Genomic DNA, 22,388 nt, shown 5'->3' with positions numbered 1-22,388 from the left:
CCAAATGAATAATAAAAAGCTGATGCTATCATGCTGTCTGTCAGTCACTGTTAAACCAAATCTGTCAGACAAAATGCCCAAGAATATTAAATTTCTACAAATTTAATAAGAATAGACAGCTGCATCAAGGAAAGAGACCTCATTACTGTCCACAGAGAGGAGAAGGTGGTCTGAACTCAGCCCTTCTCAGAGACTGGAGGTGTGCAGGTATCCCTAGATCATGTAAGAGGCACATTTGTTATTAACCATTAGAGAGTCAATGTGCAAGCCACTAGCAAGGATTTGGCAGTTCCCATGCTTGTAAAAGCACATGCTAGTTTATGGTATGAGAAAATTTGATCATATTGAAATAAAACAATGACCAATTCATGGTAACATGTGGAATTGAGCAGGCTGATGTTCTCATAGCATGGAAAGTATGGCTTGGGACTGGCAAGATTTGTCTCAGAGGTTGGGATGCTCAGTTCCCTGCTGTTTGCAAAGGGAATTGGTATCCAAGTTGGGTAGACAGTTGTAAATCTCATCAATGGTTTCTTCTCATTTTCCACAAGGTGTTCCTAACCAAGTCTGTGGTGTTTTATGCCTTGCTTGTGGATCCTGGCACTGCTTCAGAGTTCCCTGTGGATCCTGCAGCACTGTGTGCAGCAAAACGTAATTGTAACTCCACAGTGTGCGACTCTTGGGCTACTTAGATTAAGAGGGAAAAAAAAAAAGAGAAGAAGGAATTCTTTAGTGCAAGGTAAAATCATAAGTAAGAGAAATTATTCTAGACTCTTTTCGTCCCAGAAAAAGGCAGCAAAGTGTAATTCAGACATGCTTTTGGCTTGGCAGACATTGTCTGGTCAGCAACGTGTGCCACAGTGTATTTTTCTGCCATTAACAGGGGAGGATTTGTTTCCCTGACTGTGTACACAGGGCTTTATTTTATGTCTAACTTTAAAGAGAAACCTTAGTCTCTAGAGAATTTTCTAGTGATGTAATATTTCAGAAAGATTCTTTGTGGTACTTCACCAAGAAGGCAAAGCATCAAAACAGCTTTCCCTTGTCCTGCAACTGTTTTCAGGGAAATCTTCCACCTCTTAAACATGCCCACAGTACTGTGCAAACAAGAGAAAGTAGGAACCTGCTGTAAACTTGATGCTGTATTTACAAGGGACATCCTTGCTGAATGGTTCTTTTGGTTAAAGTTCTTGAATAGAAATTTTAATAGAGCATGGGCTTTGTAGAATAATTGCATCTTTCTCCAAAAATCATAGCAGCAGTTCATCTCCAGCCAGATCAGTCTGCTTTCATAGACCTTTCCTGTCCCTTTCCCCTGTTTCACAGAGGAATACAGAAGAATTACAGTCTCCAATATTAATGCTGTATAATTAGAAAACTTTCACTTGAAGGATAAGTTAAGTTTTATAGTCTGCTTATTTATTTGAGGGTCTGCCAAGCCAGATGCCTGTGCTGTGGGTGTCATCATTTAGGATTGAATAAATACCACTTTTTGAAGTTTAGTTTGAAAGAATTACTAATTAAAAGTTATTTTTGCTTGGTAAACCATATTAAACTGATATTAAACCATATTAACTGATATTAAACCATATTAACTTATTTTATATCTTGAAGGCAGAAAATCCTAATTGGTTTTATTATAGATATGCTGCATGCAGCAGGAGTACATATCTCTTTAACAGTGTGACCTCTAATTTTTGGGAATCAGGATCTTAAAGCTGCCTTTCCCAGTCCTGAATTGGGAGTACTCTGTAGGAAATTGGCCATGTATTATGTTGCTGCTTGACCTTAGAAAATGGAAAACTGTTCTTGTTATCAAATGTACCATTTCACCATGCAGCAGTTCTAGGGAGTAGAAGAAGAATTTAGGGGAGAACAGTGACTTGTCTGATTAACTAATGGGTGATCTCACACATAGGAAGCATGGCTGGAAAAGCTTCCTTGTTAATAAACTGTTAGTCTAAGAATTATTCAAGTAGGCAAGATATTCTTTTTCCTTAAGACCTCTTTTTTGCTTTTTTTCTAAAGACAGAACTAAACTCTTACAACACTGATTAATCATATCCAATTTTGTGGTTACGTCCCCTTATTTCTGCGTTTGTCTCTTTCTACAACATTTGTAATTTAGTTCAGAAACTGCATCTGGAGAAGCAAACATTTCTGGGATCACAGATTAGTTAAGATTTTGCTCCCCACTGGAGGTTTGTGGGTAGGAGCTGCAATTCCATTCCAAAATCTAATTAAAAATCAGGTACATAGGAAAGTACTGAAAAATCTTACCCATAAGAAAAATGTCTGAGAGCTCTGCTTTAACGAACTGTTAGACTAGGAATCAAATACACAAGCAGTATGTGCAGGTTTTTTAGGGTTTTATTCTTCTCGCTTCGCAAGGCAAACCTAAACTGTTACATCATTCCTCACTTGCCAGGCTTACTGGAAATCTCAATTTCTCTTCACTTTCCAGAACAGCCACCCTAATGATGTTGCAGTGTTGGATTGTAAACTGTAGGTGACATGAAAATAGGGTCAGCTGAAAGGATTTCCTGGGATTTTCATTTGGGAATGAATTCTGTAGGACAGTTCACCACAGTAGTTTCAGGGACTGTTAAATTCTATCTGTGTGTATTAGCATCAGCAGCACTTACTCAGTGACTTGTTGGGCACTACTAATTATATAAAGAAGGCATTAATTTTTGTTAGGTAAAATCCACTCAATACCTTTGAGAAATAGGCCATTTGAGAATCCACCTGCTCTAACTTCGATAGATTTAGAAAAGTTCATCTTTGCAAATGAGATGCTAGTTGTCCTCATTATATATCTTTTACATTCCCAGGAGCACTTGGAAAATGAAAACAGAAATGTGAATAATGTACAAAACTTTGAGCAATAAAAAACAAATGAATGTATTGGATACAATACCAATGCAAGTCTGTCTTGATCTCCTTTTCTGGGCTTTTGAAATTGGTGACAAGTCAGTATTTCCAGAAGCTGAAGTCCATTTTGTCAATACTGTGCTCACATTGCTCTTTTAGAAGCAACTGACTTTTTAATTGTTTTTACAATGAAAGCATATTTTTCCTTTCTTTTTTTTTTTCTTTTTTTTTTTTTTTGTGGAAGGATACAAATGCACAAAGAACTTTAACTGTGTTCATGCTGCCTTGAAAAGATGCCAGAAGTCAAATGTGTAATTAGGGATTCTGTTAAAAGTCTAATTCCTAAACCTGTGAACATTTTTTTGGCAGATAGCTTTTTGTGTCATTGCTTTCCTTTTTGTATTTCTTGTTCTCTTAGCCAAGAAATAAGTTCCTTTTCAGAGGAAATTGTCATAGACCTTCTGGGGTGTTATTTGTTCTTTGTCAAGGTCCAGTTTTGTTTCTGAGTGAAATACTCTAAAGCATAGTATTAGACCCTGTTTTATTTGACACCAGGTTACTCTTGGAAAATCTCTTTAAAATGCTTCATAAGATGTTACATTTTAAGATGATACACAGGTTATTTTAGCATTCTTATAATGTGGGTTTGTTCTTGCAGTGTTGAATGTTTCTAATGCTAGGACACTTTCTTTTCTACATCACATAGGTTCAAATTTTGGTCAAGTTCTAAAAGCTAATGATGAACTATTTTAGGCAGATAGCGCAGAGAGAAGATCAAAGAAATCATTATCACCAGATGATGTAACAGGATTTTTTGGGGTGGATTTTAAGGTAGTTGGAAGCAAATTAATATATGAGGTAATTTTATGAGTTAGTCTCAATTGATTTATCAAACCATTAGTTCTTCCTACCTTTGATGTGTGCCTCCTGTGAAAATTACAGGATTCCCCTGTTGGTTCTTCCAGGCTACAGCTGACTTCAACAGAATCTAAATGAACTTGTTTGCTCTGCAAACAGAATCAGGCAACAAATGAATCTCAAGACAACAGACTAGAGGGGATTTTTCTAGGCAGCCATTACCAAGCTCTCAGACTTTTCCACAAGTCTTGTACATCTTAAAAGAAAATAACGATATTTATTCATTGTATGAGTTGCCAGGGGCATAAGAAGGAAATCATCAAGGTGGAAACATACATTCACCATGTCTGCTCTTAGTCCCAAATGAAAGGAGGATATCAATACTTTTTCAGGCTAACACATTAATTTACTACAATACATTGGAAACTGATGCAAGAGGTCAACCAAAGCAGTAAAAGGCCTGCCTGGCCTGCAGGCTTCTACTTACCGTGTCCTTTTACTAATTCTTGTTGAAGTACTGTGATCCTCCTTCTGAAAAGCAGTCAAGTGTGATCGTGTGTCCATCCATATCCAGCAAGTGCAAACATGTGCTTCATGCACCATCTTAATTGCTTAATCAAGCTTCTTCTATTGTGAGGCACAACCATACAAACAGGAACCAGATGGAAGATATTTTTATCAGGCAGGCCATAGGACTAAAGAAACATGGTCACTGAACATTGCTGTCCTTAAAAACCCCAGTAGGGATACAACTGCATCCACGCATCATCCCCACAATGTGAGAATTCAGGTGGCAGCCACTGTCATAAACCCAAATTCAATCTTACCTCCTCTTTGAGGTACTAACACTCTGAGCATGCTTAAGGGACATAAGCACACATTGACATTTATTTTAGAGGAGTTTATATCAAGGAAGGTTGATACCGTTATTTACATTTGGATTCAGGAATTGTTGGGGTTTTTTTTGAGTTAGTAGTTTTGTGGATGATTTTAGCAGTTTGTATAGCATCACCCTAATAAGAGACCAGTGCAGTATTCTTTTTGTTTTCAAGTGGTAGGAAAAAGTCTGAGTGTATTTGAGCTGTTTTCTCTGCTGTTTGTCAAGCCTATTATAGCAACAGAGGTTTAAACTTGTTCTCCTTGGTTTTATGTTATAAAGCACTTAAAATTATGCATTAAGCTAATGCTCCTGTAGGTTCTACATCAAATCCCCAGTAATTGTGCTTTTGCAATTTTTTCCACTAGAGGCTTTGAGTACTAGTTTGATTACGCTATGATAACTGCTTTTACTCTACAGAATACAAAGAGAGCAAAATCCTTGATTATAATTGCAGGCATGTTTATTTGTCCAGGCACTTGCCCAGTCCTAATTGACAGCCTGAATTGTGCAGCATGGTCATCAAAATGGGCAAGAGCTTTTGTGAATAACTTATAGCTTTGACAAACATTGCATCTGCAGCTTTGGTGGCAAAATTAGCAGTAGTGAAATAGTTAAGAATTCTGGTATTTAGGCTGCCAGAATTGGGTTTTCAGTTAGTACTCCAATAAGATGGAGAATGCAAGTTCAGGTTCCAGTCTCATTGTTTCTTCCACTGGCTGGAGACTCAGCAAGACAAATGTGCATTAGTTTATATTGTCAAGGCTATCTTTGCAAGCAGATGGGCTAGAAATCTAATTTAAAAACCCAAAAGCTTTGATTCTGGCAAAAAAATAGAAAAGTCTGTAGGACAACTTTAAATCCTCTGAATTAAATGGATATTCTATGTCAATGCAATTCTATTGTCAAACTTATAAATACAATATGAAGGGGTCTACTTTCACATAGACCCATAAATGGGCTCCTTTATGAGTTTAATAAAGCATGTGTATTCAGTGCAATTAAATAAGCAGATGTATAGAGCAATACATGATTCCTATATAAAATCAGCATGTGTAACAGAGAATATATCCCAGTGTGGATAAATAAGCACACAGATTATTAACTGATCTCTCTTAAGCTTTTTTTAAATTAACTCTTAGGTGTCCACAACTATTTGCAATTTTTCTGCAATTATGGATCTTCCCTGTGTCTGAAGATGGGGTAAATATAATCTATTCAATGGAAGAATGCAGTGGCTTCAACAAAGAGAAGTGTGGTATCATGCACAAGAAGAGGGTGAATAACCCAGTGAGGTTTCACCTGGCTCAATCTCATCCCTTGGATTACAGTGCTCCAACCAGGTGTAAAAAATGCATAACTTGTGAAGCTATAATTGCAAGGAAAATAGCTACATATATTTGTGTTATCTCAGTATCAGGGACTCACATACCATATGCTTTTCTTAAACTGGGGGATGTGTCCAGTGTGAGGCTAGGGGTTTGCAGAGCAGCTGTGAAATGGATTCTGTTGATTCTTGTCAGTTCTTTTCTAGCAGAGTGGGGAAGCGGTAGCTGTGGTTGTTCAACTTGCTACAGAAACCACTGCATTGCGCCCATTTCTGTAAGGATGTAACACTGGCATTAGTTTAACTCACAGGTAGGAAACCCATTAGTCTGGTGGAACAGATATGCCCTGATGTGTGTTTGATGTGCCTCTTCCAGGCCAAATGAGTGGCTCAGTATTAGGCCAATATCCCTACTTCAAGAATCTGCTCTCTCTGATTTTCATTACTGTGGGCTTGCTGACAAGGACGTTCTCTGACTAGCAGATTCTCATCATTACTAACCTGGCATATGTTAATTTGTCAATATAATTTTCAAGTCTGTCAGCAGGAAAAGCACCACCTGGGGTATGTAGTTCCTGAGATGAATAGGTTGATGATCATTCACATGTGGCACTTGTAGATGGCTTTGCCAGTGAAGTTTGATTATGCTTTTGATAGAGAAGCAATATAGCTAATAAGGAAAAGGGAGCAGGCAGTTGAAATTGAGCAATTACTCTTTAGAGCATTTCTCTGAACCTGCTTAACTGATAAAAGAGTTCCTCTGGTTTTTCCACTTGTTGGTGACTGCTAGGCAGAGGTACTGGTGGAGAATTGAAATTATTTGCATTCATGCTGAAAGTTCAGGATTGTAAGGGAAGCAACATTAAAACTGCATTGCTGTGGCATCAATGTGTGAGTTCCTATCAGTGTGGGACACTGCCTGGCATGATGGATGGTAAACCTGATGAGACCACACACTGGCACCTGAGGAGCTCAGTCCCCTGCAAAGATGAGAGCATCTGAGGCTGGACAAATACCTCGAGTGATCTTGGGAAGACACTCAGAGAATGATAGCTTAGAGAGTGACTCACCTGGGGTTTGCACATTTATTGCCAGGGTTTTGACCATTGGTTTCAATTTTGCTTTCCAGAAGCTTTTTCGATTCAGCTTTCTCACTCTGGGTGTCAGCAGTGTCTTTTGGGTCTTCTACTACCTTTGAAATACTGAGTTATCAACCTCTTTTAGCTCAGTCAGCTCCAATGATTTTGGTCTCTCCCACATTTATGTCTCCACAGGTAAAAAGGGATGATACCTCACATCCAATGGCTTTATTGGCTTGGCTTAGCCCCTCTTGCTAGACACAGTGGGAGGGCCTGGCCTTTTTAAGAGGCAGATTCAGAATAAATTGGACGTGAGCTAGAGGGTTTGGAGCTGTGTTGGGAAGAGCTCATCAGTTTCCCCTGTCTCCTGAGGACTCCGTAAAAAGGACTTTTTCCACTCTCAATGCCATCATGGTAGTTTTTTTAAAGAATGAGTAAAGTCTGCTGTATGAATGAATACACAAAAATTGATTTTGCAAGTGTATCTTACAACATAGATTGATTTTGTATCTTCAGAGCAAGTCCTTCTGGATGTAGTACAACAGGCTGTCTTCACCCAGCCTGGCATGGCAGGAAGCATCTATCTGATAAGTGAATTATTTTAGGTAAATCATTGTGCCTACAAAGAGCTGCTTTGTTTGTGTACGGGTGGAGCTCAAAAAGAAAAAAAGAGTACCACTCATTTATTAGTCATGGTCAGTCCTCATTGTCCAGCCCAGGGAAAAAAGAGACACCAGCTTTTTAATTGGGCAATTCTAAAGAGAACTGAAATTCGCATACTATATCAAAACAGACCCATGGACCATGGAGTGTTTTTGGGATGGAGCACTCAACCGTGCCTCCAAATAGATGCACTGGAATCCAGTGTTTGCCCTTATGTCTGTGGATTCTGGCCAAAATCCTGTAAGTCTTAAGGAATAGTTATGCCATTTTTGCTTAGAAGACATAAAGTGCAAAGCAAATCTCATGCTGAAATCTGCACTGCAAAATGGGCAGAAGCTGAGATAGTTGTGGAAGAATTTGCTATTTTGAAATGCAAATTTTTAAGTGAGGAAAAATCCAAAATGTTTAGAAATTTCCCACAAACATACCTCTAAAATGTTATATCAGTCAGAAATATTTTGATAAAATTCAAAGTTTTTGTCCTCTTCTTTTTTGAGTAGACTGATCAAAAAAAAAAAGGAAAAAAATGAAAAAAATCATCTGAAAAGGTAAACCAGAATATTTTGCTTCTATAAAAGCCTTTTTTTCAGTTTTAAATTCAGTAATACTTTCATGAGAACCTGCACTCATCATTAAATATCTTACTTTAAATTGATGTGCAGCATCTCATCTTCTCTCCCTAGTACCTTATTTTAATTAGTTTTTCTTTGAATTGGGTGTGCATTGCTCTCCTGCACTGCCAGGAGCAGGTTATGGGAACTGATGGGTGCTTACTGCAAGAGATGTCAGTACTGTGCATAAAAAGTGATTTTACTGTCTTCAAAGAGGTTTTTTTCCTCTTGTCATCTCTGAGCTCAGTCGAGCTCTGGATGAAATGTGCAGGTCCCCGAGTGGTTATACCTGCCTGCATCAGGAAGAAATTTGGCATGGTGTCTGCCTGTGGACATTACTGGATTTTACCAGGTGCTGCTGTTGACTGTCTAGACCTACATTAATCATTCTTTGCATGAGCTGAACATGTTTGCAGGCTTCTTTATGCTGTAAAGGTCTTTCCCCTATGGGTTTCTCTGCCTTCCACAACATGTTTCAAGGAAATGTATGTATTTGCAAGCTGGAGACTTTCCACTCTGGGGTGACTGTTTTATGGCGCTGACTGGAATTCCTGGAGCTGCTCACCCTGCACCATTCACTCACTTGTTAAGTCACTGATGTTGTGAACTGATAAATTAGGAAGCTGTGTCTGAGAGGCCAAACACTTGTTGCCCAGATGAAGTATCCTTTTCCTCATGTGAAAATCTGGCAGTGCTGACCATAGACTAAACTTCACAGTAACAGCATGTGAAACGACCTTCATGGTCTCCTTGCCTGAACTGTGAAAAAAACTCATAGTACAGGCAGAAAGATCCATTTATTTTCTGAATCTTCCTAGTTTGGCTGTGCTTAGCACAGCCTTATATATTTATTTCTCCTCTGGAATGCAATGGATTTGAATCTTCAAACTTGCTTCCAATAGCCTCTGCTCATCCAAACCGTTTCAAGAATGGTGTGTTTCTATTTCAACACAACCCTAATATTTATTTTTTCTAGCAAATGCCAATAACATATAATTTTCATTTGGTAAAGCATTTTTGTTTTGTTTCTGCTAAATCATCTCAAATACAAGACTTTAAATGCACAAAAGAGAGTTGAATGGTACTTACTGTTCAAATATTTCTTTGTTGTAGTAACAAATCTTTAAATGTAGCCCTGCTTTAACAAAAACAAAGCCCTGATTAATTTCATATTTATCTCAGCAGCTGTTTCAAGGAAGACCTGCCAGATATTGATCCAAATATAGTAGACATGCAGCAACAAAAGGGGAAGAGGGTAAATGGGTTTAGATGAAGGCATCATTTACCAGCAGAAACTTAACAGGAATGTGAAAAATTATAGCATTTGTCCTCCAGATTTGGCTCTAACAGCTGCAATCATGCTTTTTTTTTGGCCACAGCTGTGTTTTATATCTTTGCTATTTGAATGAAGACAGGAAGCTTCTCAAATAGTGTTTATTTGCTCAATTAAATAGGAGGCTGAATGCCTGCAGAGCTTTGGGTCCCAATTCTGGTCTGGGTTGTAACAATGCAGATCAGGATTTTTACCTGGGTAGAAGAAAGCTCAACAGAGCCCTGCTGAACCTTGACAGAGATGTCAATGGGACCTGCACCTCTCAGAATGATCTCCAAGCCCTCATGGAATCATGGCTACATATTGAAAAAAGCTTTTTTACACCTAGCTGGTGTCTGTTCCTCCTGCCTTACATCATTTTACAACAGAATTTCTTTCAGTTCAGAGACACTTTTCTTAGATGTAAAAATTGAATACCAAAATGGGTTACTTGCTTGAGAATATCAGGAGAACCCATCTGGCACCAGTTAGCTCCTGCTGCAGTATATGGGAAATTTCTGCCTTTCTGTTCCCTTCCTGTTGTCTTGGGGCCAGAGGCAGGAGTTGAATGTGGATGTTGTGCAGCCCACACATCTGCATTCTTGTGCCATTCACAGAAACACTTCATGTCCCCTAAGAGCAGTAGCTGAAAACCAGAGACATGAGGTTTGTCTTTGCCTGTACCTCACTGGCTCCAAGTCTTTTTACAACATGTCACTGAAATTTCTCTAGATCGCTGCTTTATGTCCAGCTCCAGCCACTGTGAAACTGGCTTTGATTTCTTTCTTTCTCTCTCTCTTTTTAAAAAAGAAAAGTGGCCATGAGTGATTCCTTTCCAGTGCTAAAAGAGAAAAAACAAATTTAGGTCACAGTAAGGAAGAAAGGATTAATTGGAAGTGGAGTCTGGGTGGCTGTTTCTTCTCTAATTGCAAAAAAGCATTGTGAAACCAAGTTCAAAAATGTAAGAAGGAAAATCTAGGATGACGATTGTCCACCTACAGTCTTTTAGGTAGCTGAAGTTCTCTGGTGGGAGCTTGCTGTGCTTCGTTACTCCAGAGTAATGGTGCTCTTGGGTTTTGCATCACTAAGTTCTTCCCCTGGTGTTTGATATAGCAGCACAGAGGGAAATGTGAGGATTAGGAGTCACAAGTGTCCCAGGATCTTTGAAAAGACATCTGTCTCATCCTGCAGAGCAGCCACTGTCACTGGGGATGTGGGTGACAGCTCAGACTGACAGCACAGAAACACATTTCTTAACTGGGATAATAAGCAAGGTACAATTTACTGAGAAGTATTAAATAGAACAAAGTCTTTTAATAAATAATGCTGGTTCAGGAGTGCTTGGCAAACAGGTCTAGTAAAAATTGCTTTATCTGGTCCTTTAAATGTACTGGAAAGTAAATTATGAATACAGGTACTGACCGTTTCTATTGACAAGGTGAACTTCAGGCTCAACATGCTGATGTGAAACCAAAGTATGAAAGTCTGTAAGTGATGCTGATTATAAACCCGTCTGTCTAGTTTTATTTCCAAGTTGAGCAAATAAACCACACACAAAATGAATAAAAATTTGCAATTAATCAAAAATATTAACACATAAATCACTGAAGTGATCCTTGGTGCATTTTGATATGGAAGCTAGGCAGCAGAGTTAGTAAGTTCTCATATGAAATGAGGCCTTTGGGATAACAGTTTGTGCTTGGAAGCTTTTACATACCTGTTTTTCTCCTCTCCTTCCCCCTTTTCCACCCTCAGCTTGTGAACCAATTGGCTGACTAGAGCCACATTTATCAAAGGAAGGGTGATCTCAAAAATAATTAGTTTCCTGCAGATTTTGCTCCTATGTATTGATGCCTGAAGAGCTACTTGTTATTCTGACAGTGTCTCCTGACAAGGTTATGCTGACCTGCCTTAAAAGAGACCTTGCTCTCCCTGTTAACAAATCATATTAGAATGAAATGCTGGACATGTCAGATCTGGGCTTTTAGTGGTCCAACTGGAATGCTAAATGTGCTGCTTCATCATTAGCTCATGACTGCAAAATGGGAATGGAGATATTACGTTATTTCAGCTAATCAAGTACTGAAGCTTCCAAATGCCAGAAGCTTTGGCCAAACCATAAGAGTGAAAAATACACATAATCAATAGGTATCTGAAAGATTAATCAGAAAGCATGAAGTCCTTAAATTCATTTGGTACCCAGCGAGCCAACTCTTGCCAAAGAAAATACAATTTAGAGCGTGCCTGAATTAAAGAGGAAATTTGAGAAAATAACCTTATGAAAATACCCTAGAAACCAAAATAGAGGCATTTATTTTTACAAAACTATCACATCTGCTTCTGAGTTTCAATTGTATGGCCTTTTTAAAATCCAGATAATAAGTATTATTTTCACAAATATTCTTGGGTATTTTTATTAGATTTAGAAGATGGTCTTTGTCTTTGCTTAAAAGCAGTGGAGCAACTGAAATGACTTATTAACTATCAAATAATTTCTGCTCACCATTGCAAATTTAGTCCAGATGAGCACAACCAAAAGTCTGATGGATTGTTCAAATACCTTGATTTGAGTGTTTTTTCCAGTTTCTGGTCAAATATCAATACCGGAAAAATGAAGCACCACAATCAACATTAATTGCCATGCTAAAGTGGTTACTTGTGAGTAATAGATAAGTGTATTGATGTATCATCTTGGGAGCCAGGAATAAGACATGTCTTGCTTGGAAAATGTGGAGGAAGCTTGATTGCTACTGATGCTTTTCCCGATCAATTGCTAAATTGGGAAGGGTCTGAGTTGTTGCTTTTAAGCAATAAAGTTAATAAGCATGGCTAGTCTATTCAAAAGGAACCTCACATCATTTCCTCAATCCATGCTGAGGTAACTGAGGAAAAATGACTGGCTGTCAGAGAAGACAGATTGTCCCAGATTGCCTCACCAGAGTTTATCAGAGCTTCATTATGTCTAGGCCAACTTTTTTAGGATGCTGCCAATAGCTGGAAATATTTGGATATTTCACCTGCCTTTTTTTTTTTTTTTTTTTTAATAAATTGCCTGTGAGGTGTCCCCACAATTATGTTAGCCTTTTGTGCTTTCACATCCGTGTTCAGTTTTGGTTTTGCAGACCATTATTACTCATTATTATTAATTCCCTGGATTAGCATTTATGGTTTCCTGAGAAGTAATTTATTGGAATTTATTCCAGGCAGCTGAATACTGTAGTATGAATATAGGTAGATGAAAACCTCCAGCAAGGCAGGCTCCTTAAACAAACACAGCAGGGCAGATGGTCCCTATCGTGAAGAGGTTCTACTCTAAACTGTTTTCTTATCTCACTCTTCTTTCTTTGAGATATTAGTACCTGATTAGTATCTGCTACCTGTTTGTGCAGGGTAAGTGCTCTCAAAGGCACCCTCTCTGCAGTAAGCTCTGCATCTGAAAGTAGAAATGAGCAGGCAGCTTTCTGTCTTGCAACAGTTTACACTGGTTAATAATAGCTTTTGACAAGGAGGTTAAGAAATTAGGCGCTAATTTTCTGCAAAAAGTCAGAACAAGGTGGAGTTATCACTAGGGGAATCAAATTGTGTAGATGAGACTAAAGACTCACAGATCTTGTTACAGGTTAGTTCCATTCATAACTTTAAAGAAAGAAATTGCAAGCAGAATTACTTCTGCTAGAATGTTGCCAGCACTCTTGAAGTAGAGTTAGATTTTCTCAAAATGATAAATACCATCCATTTATATGTCTCCTGCACTATAATTGCACCTCTGCAGTTTTATATTTCATACAGGAGTTTACATGCCTATGTGATGAATGAAGTAGGGAAATTGTCTTTATAATAAAGAGCATTGTTGGGAGTTTTGTATTATTGGTGTAAGAGTGATTACATCTTGGTGTATTTTGAACATAAGAATTCTGTGATTATTCTTCTTCCTTTCCTCCCCTTCCCTTCCTCTTTCCCATTGGTTACATACTTGAAAATGCACTAAGCTTGTTGGAAATTTGGTCTAGTTTACAAGGATTGTGGATAGTGCTGGTAGTGAGTAACTGCTTATTCCAGGGAAAGAATCAGAAAGAATTCCCAGCCTGGTCCTCAGGATCACTGACTATTCTCCTGTGTCCACCAGAAAAAGCTGAGGAATTCTTGCCATTTCTTCTTCTACTGAAAACCTGCTGTGGAGTCTCCAGAGCCAGGACAGTAGGAGTTTGGGGTGTTTTGGAGATTTTTTTACACACGCACACTTCGGCATCATGTGCTGATGGGAGTGGGTGGCAGTACTGCCTGCTCCCTGCACTGCTTCTCTGCACCTCACAGGCCTGGAAAGGCTGCAAACAGCAGACAGACTTCAGCCCATATTTACATTTCTTGGTTCCCTACCTGGAATATCTGTTTTAATGCAGGCTGAATTTCTAGTCATAGTGGTATATAATCAAGGGAGCCAAGGTATCACACTGCCTTCACTATACAGATAGAGGCAGGGTTTGATTTTGCACCTGTTTTTGTCTAAGACTTCAAGTTCATAAACAAAAGACTTCAGTCTTCTAGGGCATTCCTGTTCTGCTTACTGAAACAGGTTTTATCAGTAAGTATTAATTTATTGTTTTACATCAGATTAGGTAAGCTGGCAGGTTGGCAGTGGTGAGGGGAGCTGGAATGAAGCTAATACTGTCTGTGCCTTGCTGTGGTTGCCATGGATGGTGGTGCTGTATTTATTTATTTATTTGTATCAGAAAAGACAGATTGCACTTACCTGTTGTTTGTCCTCTCTTGGGGCTCTCCATGTGTCCCGATGGTTCCTGCATCTCTTTGTCAAGTGTTTGAAGAAATCCTTGGAAAAGTGTGTTCAGGATAACAGGGATCAGTGATTTGGCAGAAGTTTCTGAAGGATTCTCTAAAGCTTTGCAAGAAAAATAACACAAAACACAAACCCCTTTCTGCCAGCTTACCTTTCATTGCTTTCTGATTTGCTTCCTCGTCTCAACTCTTGTTCCCAAAGGCAAGAGGTTGTAGCACCCCCAACAAAGCTTCTCTTACAGCCTTTTTTTTGGCATTAGTTATTAAAGGATCAGATGTCTGACCTTTCAGCACTAGGTAAAAGGAGAATAAAAATATCTATATTCCTGACAGTGTGTGGAAGTGCCTGGTCTCCCTAGTTTTTCTTTGCACTGACTGTTGTATGCAGTGTTCTCTGGATGTGCCAGTAATGTTAAGGCAGAGGACCAAGCTTGTTGTCTCTGAATGCTCCTGTCTGGCACTATGCTGAGACTGTTCAAGTTAGCAAACTCTCAATATCCAAACATCCATCTAATGTGCCTCCTCTGAAGTATACTTCTGTCCTTGTTCCAGCCCAGAAACCTAGTTATAAGCTTTACAGAGTTGTTTTCTGCTAAATAGCTAGGAGATGGTTCTTATTAGCAGAAAGAGTGTTTTAAGATGTTAAAGAGGTAGAGTGCAGTGAAAATCCCCCCGTGTGTTTGTGCACTGGGAATATTTCTTTGGAGTCCAAACAGTTTTACAATTTCTACATTGTACCCATACCTCTTTTTCTGAGGATTACTACTACTATGTCCCTTGAAAAATTATGCTGAAAGCTGCACAGACTTGACTTGAATTGTCCCTTTATTCTTTCTCCTCTTTCCTTCTGAGGAAAAAGAAGAGATGTGTTTGCAAGGGAATGCTGTGGTGTTGTTGGGCCCCACACATTGCCAGTAACCAGGCCAGATAACTGCCTTGGACTTTTGAGAAGGGAGGAGCCCGGGCTGGGGGAAAAGTCTGACTGCAGATTGAAAAAGGTCCTGAAGCATTTGGAAGATCAATCGTGAGGGAAAAGGGCCCCAGTGATAACTGTGCACATGCTGAGCCACAAGGGCCTTCCTGACAGGGAGTAATTACAAGGCATTTTTCTGGACATGACACTTTTCTGGAAGTTAAACTTTTTAAAGGGACCTCTAAAAATGAAGGCACCCAAATTTAAAAGTGGCCAGTAATGCTAAGGCCCTGCTTGCTGACTTTGGCTTCAATATGTTGAAAGCAGAATCCATTGTATGTACACATAAAAAGATTCTATACAGATGTATTTGATTCTGTTTCCAATTGCGTGAAAGTATGTATGTTCTTTAATGCATATTTGAATTACACGTGTTTGGAAAATTAGAGTTTAAACTGTAATCTAGACACTTGCATTTCATGTAAATTACATTATATTCATTTTAATATGACCTTTCTTATAGCCTTTATACTGTACTATCTCCTATCTTTTATGTTAATCATTCCTTGCTTTGCTCTGAAGCACCAAACACCAGCAACAAAAGCCAAATCTCACTGTGGCTGCCCACAATATTAATTATCATGATGTGCTTTTATTTTTGCAGTGAAGATGTTTGCAAACGAGGATTCACTGTTATTATCGATATGCGGGGATCCAAATGGGATTTGATCAAGCCTCTCCTAAAAACCCTTCAAGAAGCCTTTCCTGCTGAGATTCATGTTGCCCTGATTATAAAACCTGATAATTTTTGGCAGAAGCAGAAAACAAACTTCGGCAGTTCCAAGTTCATCTTTGAGGTGAGAGCCATGTGGGAATGAATTGTAAAGAATTCTGTCTGATAAGAACTTTCCTTCAGGTAAAAACCCCCTGTGATTGAAAGCAAAAATTACATCTGAGGGCAGGAGTGGGCTGATGCCCTGGCATCTGGTTGTTTTCTGAGCACACTGGTGAAATGAGCTGCATGTTTCACCCCAAAGGTTTGCATAGTCCATTTTGCTGAGAGGTTTTTTTTTGGGGTTTTGTTTGTTTGTTTGTTTGTGGGGGTTTTGGGGGTTTGTTTTTTGTTTTGGTTTTTTGTTTTGTTTTTTGTTTGTTTGTTTTTGGTGGGCTTTTTTTGTGGTATTTATTTTTGGTGATGTTGCATTAAATTTTCCCTTTGTTTCTCATAGGGAAAAAACCCAAAAAACCACAACACCAAATCTGTCGAAATACTAAAGACACAGTTTTCTAGATGCAAATGTATGAATTTGTTAGTTTAGCTCTACCCAACTTCCACTAGTGACTTTTTTTTTTTAATAAAAGATATTTGCTAAATTTTTGCCTCTTTCATTTCATTGAGATTTACAGTTCAGGGATAGCATAAACAACATGTGTGAATGATAAGGCATATCCTTTGAGAAGTAACCAGTATAACAACTGCATAATTAAGGGGAAGTTTACTAACTTTGTTGTTAATGAAGACAAACCAGCTGTGTTCTCTGTAGCACTTCAGTTTTCTGTGAATTTCAGCTTCTTGCCCAAAAAGAAGCCGAAATTCAGGTGCATAAAGTGCTCATGCATAAATCATGCCATGCCATCAGTTAGTCATTGTGTTGTTTTTTAATAATTCACTGAGAAACACTTATATTGTTTGCTGCTTTACCAATCCATTAATTCAGAGAGACACAGAGACTTTGCATCTCTGGAATGCAGAAGGGTATTTGGCAACGGCTCTTAACATTTACTGCAGTGGAAGACTGTATTTAAGTATATATTTTTGTTGAACTCAGTGTGATATAAATGTGTCCTTATTTTCAACCTGTTCTTACAAGGACCCTTGAATTGCTACAGGGAATTAGATTGGTATTACTCATTAACACAATTTTACATTATTATCACATTTTAAGTGCTTGTAAATTTTCACCCCTGTTTCACAAAATCCAGTCAACTCATAAATTTTGCTTTCATTAAATAAGTCTTTACACTTCTCAGTACCTTTGAGGACAGATAAAGTAACAGTTTAAATATTGTATATTTCTAGAACATATTTTTGGTTTTAAAATTAATAAATACCTTCTGGAGGCTTGACATATTTTTATTATATGGAGTTGTTGAGATGATAGTAAAGAGTAAACTGTGACCAAGTTATGCTTCGTGTTTACAGCTCTGAGTTTGTATTGTTTAAAAAGCTCTGGATTCGTTTGCTGTATATGCTGGAATGCATTAAGGGTATTTTCATTTTGTGTGTTTTATCAGGGCCTTTGAGCCTTAGTTGTCTGCAGGGCTGTTCACATGGGTGTCCAATGGTTCACAAATTTTTGGCCTGGAGGAGGAGAGTCAGTGCTTTCACTGTGTATTGGACCACCTGCAGACACTCAGAATCATAGAATGGTTTGAGTCCTTCAATTCCATGATTCAAACAAAGATTTCCTAAGCTGCGGTCCACCCTGCAATATACACACCACAATCAAGGATCTTCTAATGAAAAGATTCTTTTAAGGCCAGCTTTCTCTTTTGAGCTTAATGGAAGCATTATGTGTGTGCCAGGGCACTGTGGGACCCTTAGTGGACACTGATGAGCTGAATTTTGGGGGGTGAGGTTTGGGCACAGTGTTTCTATGTCACAGTCCAGAATGAAACATGTACACAGATCTTCAGCCAGAAAGAGAAAGAAAAGTGTTTGGTTGATGTATGTGGATTCCAAAGTTTCCTGTCACTTTGAGGAATGGACCAGGCAGCTTATTTAGCATTAATTCAGAGGTGCCTTCAAGACTATTTTCTTTCTCCTGTTGAAACTGACTAAATGGTGGGCAGCACTTTTTAAATTGATTTCAAAAAGAAGGACGAACAATGCCTAGGAAACAGTAAGCACCTACCTGCCTCACTAAAACTGTTTTCATTAGAGTTTAAAGAACTATGTAAAAAAATCAAACCTGAATAAAGAAAATTTCTGCCAAATTTGAGAAAATAAAAGCCTTTATATTGTCTATAATGTCAGACTCTGTGCATGATTAGAGCAATGTTTCCATTAGCTTGACAGACTGCAGGGGGATGTCCAAGTGTTAGCCATGAAGAAAAGTATTTCCCTGACAGGCAGTTAAACTCTAAACTGAATTATCTTCAAGGTCTCAGTGTCCAGATCAGGAGGTTTAAAAATTTGAAAATGCTCTGAAGCGACATACTTATCTTCCCAATGTTTGTTTGCTCCTCCCTCTGCCTTCCCTTTCCCTCAAAGCAAGGAATATTGCAAGAACATTTTAAAATAATCTTTCTCCTGAGCTTAAGTTCAATACAAACTCGATTTTAATACATTGCAGAATGCCTGATACTTTTGGATGGATACAGATTGGAAGAAAAAGCCCATTGTTAACCTTTAACTAGTGGTTAGCCTACTATTTTGGATATAATTTAGAAATATGATCAGGATTTTAGGTGTTTTTCTTTGTAGATGACTTCTACGAGAGTGCTGTGATTATTGAGTGCCTCCATTCCTGAAGAGCACAAGCTCTGACATTCTTTAGAGGCCTCATCTTTAGGGGATAGATGTGCAGTCACTGATGAAGAGACAAGCCTTTAAGGGCTGCCAGCTTGGGTGTTAACATGAGAGCACTGAAAATCTCTAGTTACATATGAAACGCGATGCTCATAATTTCAGAAAGAAGTATTTTGTCTAAAACAAATGGGAAAAGCTATCAGATGCTGTGTCCTTAAACTGTAATTTTGAAACACCCAGTGTTTTTCTATGTCACCAGTTACTGAGTCTGAATGAATTAAAACCATTTCTCATTGATTGTGTATGATTCGTGAGCAGTACTTTCTATTGGCAATAAATTCTAGTTGTTAATACTTCAATGACATTTCACTTTCACATTGATTTTAGCTTAATTACATTAGAAATTGCTAATATGAAAGAGTGGCAAAAAGCCAACTGGAATAATTTGGAATAAGAAAACCAGCTGTCAAGGCAATTTGCAATACCTGCTTTAGGTCATATACCTGAAACTTTTGCTTCTGTGTAGCTGCTAGCTGGGGTGTAGCACAAGTAGCAGAGTGCCTGTAATGCCATGCACCCATCCAGTGAACAACCAGGTCCAGATATCCAAAAGCTGCAATAAGGAGTCTTCAGTGTCCAACTGGGCTGAGGAAATCTGTGACAGAAACATTTTTACTACATGTTTTTGATAGCTAGGCCAGATGAAAAAGGTAGGCATTATTCCAGTAAATATCCAGTCAACATCTTTTAATATGTAAATAAATAAATAAATGCCAATAGAAGCAAATGGTTCTGTCTAATTAATATATTAAAATTAAACACAGTTCTTGACATCCTTTGCAATGTTCCTTCAGTTGTGTATTGATGAGGAAAATACTCACATTATGCTGTTTATGGTTTGTGCTGTTAATTCTGATTGGATGGTCCCTGATTTAAATGCTGTCCTTTTCCCTTCCTTAGACAAGTATGGTTTCTGTGGAAGGCCTGGCAAAGCTTGTGGATCCTTCTCAACTGACAGATGAGTTTGAAGGGTCCTTGGATTACAACCACGATGAATGGATAGAGCTGCGTGTCTCCTTGGAAGAATTTTTCAACAGTGCCATCCATTTATTATCGAGGCTGGAGGATCTCCAGGAAATGTTGGCTAGGAAGGAGTTTCCAGTTGATGTTGAGGGCTCAAGAAGGCTGATTGATGAGCACACACAGCTTAAGAAAAAAGTGATTAAAGCTCCTGTGGAAGAACTGGATCGTGAGGGCCAGAGGTTATTACAATGCATAAGATCCAGTGATGGTTTTTCTGGTAGGAACTGCATTCCTGGAAGTGCAGATTTTCAAAGTCTTGTGCCAAAGATCACCAGCCTTTTGGACAAGCTGCATTCTACCCGGCAACACTTGCATCAGATGTGGCATGTCCGAAAGTTGAAACTGGACCAGTGCTTTCAACTCCGGCTTTTTGAGCAAGATGCAGAGAAGGTAGGGAGTAATGTCTTCTTTTTTTCATGCTTTCAACAAGACTCTTTTGCAAGGGTGACCATTTTATCTGTAAGTGGTAACAGGAGGTGTTCATCACAAGTGTAAATTTCATGTTGCCAGCAGATACACCTCATGTGACACGTAAACCAAGTTCACCAAGCTAACTGTTGGATGTAGCAGGCATAGTAATATCCAAGAGTAATTTTTCTGTGCTGCTTATGGTGAAAGTTAATCTACTTTTCTGTCATATAATAAGTATATTTGGTAGACATTAGCACAAGAATCTGACTTTTTTTTTCAAGCTTCTTTTACTAAGCTTAAGAATATATTTATCTACTTGTCATAGCGCCGAAAGAAGAATGTTTTTGGGGTTTGATTCACTATGATTATGGTTTGCACTTCTTGGAATATATGGAAAATTTCAAGTATGGGTTTCAGGAAATTTACTTTAGAAGACTGTGTAGCGCTAAAGCCTTGGCTTTCTTAATGCAGAAGTGCTTGGCGCCTTGTTAGGTGATCTTGTGGGAAGTCTTTGTTGGCACATTAAAAATTCCAGGCCACAGAGGTGGGGTATTCTCCGTGGAACGTACTGAACTCTCAGACTCATGTTTATCTAGTCTGTATATCCATCAAAAGCACCAATCTCTGAATCTTCTCTACTTAATGTATTATCCAGTTGTTTCACTAATGTGTCTGCCTGGACAGACCCAGGAGGAGTTGCAGAAGAAAAGCAGACCCATGAGCAGGAGGATCTCATGAGCATGATTTTTTTTTTTTTTTTAAATCAATTTTTTAAACTAGTTAGTGTTATCGTATGATATCACCGAGAAGCACATTGTTGAAACAAACTTAATCTTCAGTAGTGCAGAACAAGACACTTGATATTGGTTTTCAATGCATTTACTAAATATTTCTAAGACTTGCTAGGACTGAAAAAGCTCCATCATTGAATAATCAATCCTCCTGTTGGAAAAACCTCGAATTCAGATGAGTTCCTCTAAAATAACAGTCACTGCAGCATCACTCAATGAGCAGAGTTTTAATTCCAAATGCTACTATAGCAGCATTCTCCCTTGTTCTTCTGTGTCATATGCTATAAGGAGGCCACTCATTTGTCCTTCCCAGCAGTGGCTGTACTTCAGTCAGTGCATCACTTTAGATTTTCAGTTTCTTTGGGATTATTCAGATGACCACTGCTTATTAATATAATTTTATAATTATTTTTTATTATTATTCATTAATATTATTAGTGAATTATTATTATTTAGGTAGTATGTATTATAGTTAATAATGTTAAAAGCTGAAAGGCTCTCAGATCAACTCACTGTTTGAGAAGTCCTTGTTGTCAGGAACTGTTCTGTGTCATTGAAGGAGGTCTCCAAGGAATTTCCTTTCCATCGCCTGCACAGGCATGAAAGGATCGTGTGATATAAGTCTAGGCAATGTGACAGCAAAGCTCTTTGCAAGTGATATTCTGAGATTGATATGTGTAAGGTCTAGGCAAGTCAACAAATACAAAAAACTTTTGAGATGAAGAAAGAAGCAATGAGAATGTGATTTCTGCCTTTGTAACGCTGTCTGTCTTGAGCAATTCCAGTTTGACAAAACCAAGATTCTGCTCTTCTCTTCTTCATCTGCCTCACATTAATGAAACATACAGTCAGTTTCTCCCTGCTTAGGCTCTGCTTGCCTTTTCTTCTACATTTTGTTAAAGAATATAAAATATGTTCTTGTTTTATATTCCCAAATCTGTGCTTTTAATCTTCTCAGTTTCTGAGTCCCTCAAATTCTTCCCGGAAGGATTTCAGACCCTTTAACATCACATTTCACTCATGTAGACTGATGTAAAACATGGATGTGCTTTTCCTCTGTAGCTGCCTTTCTCAGGTCTCCTTGAGGTAGTCTGATCACCTCAGACTGGAAATTACTTGTTTCATAAAATGACCAGAGCTAAATCCAGTCTGAGTGGCTCCACTGTAGAAATAGCCACCAATGTGTCTGTGTATTGAATTTTAGAGTTCCCTGGTACCTCCATTTTCTCAGTTGCATTCTACTCAGGTATGGTAGCAGAGCCC

At 38.4% G+C, this 22,388-nt stretch overlaps 1 protein-coding gene across 16 annotated transcripts in view; it reads left to right on the top strand.

Annotated features, from left to right (window-relative positions):
* The window catches only part of KALRN (kalirin RhoGEF kinase), a 467,424-nt gene that overhangs the window by 176,453 nt on the left and 268,583 nt on the right, over positions 1-22,388 (top strand). For all 16 annotated transcript variants that reach the window (XM_030277125.4, XM_030277127.4, XM_030277129.4 and 13 more), the window contains 2 exons: positions 15,973-16,165; positions 19,801-20,313. In XM_030277125.4, coding sequence (XP_030132985.4) covers positions 15,973-16,165; positions 19,801-20,313 — 706 coding nt within the window. The remainder of the gene's footprint in view (positions 1-15,972; positions 16,166-19,800; positions 20,314-22,388) is intronic.

The sequence above is a fragment of the Taeniopygia guttata genome, chromosome 7 (genome assembly GCF_048771995.1).
Source record: "Taeniopygia guttata chromosome 7, bTaeGut7.mat, whole genome shotgun sequence".
Classification (NCBI taxonomy): domain Eukaryota; kingdom Metazoa; phylum Chordata; class Aves; order Passeriformes; family Estrildidae; genus Taeniopygia; species Taeniopygia guttata.
The sequence above is the reverse complement of the archived record's forward strand: the minus strand, read 5'-3'. Positions and strand labels throughout refer to the sequence as shown.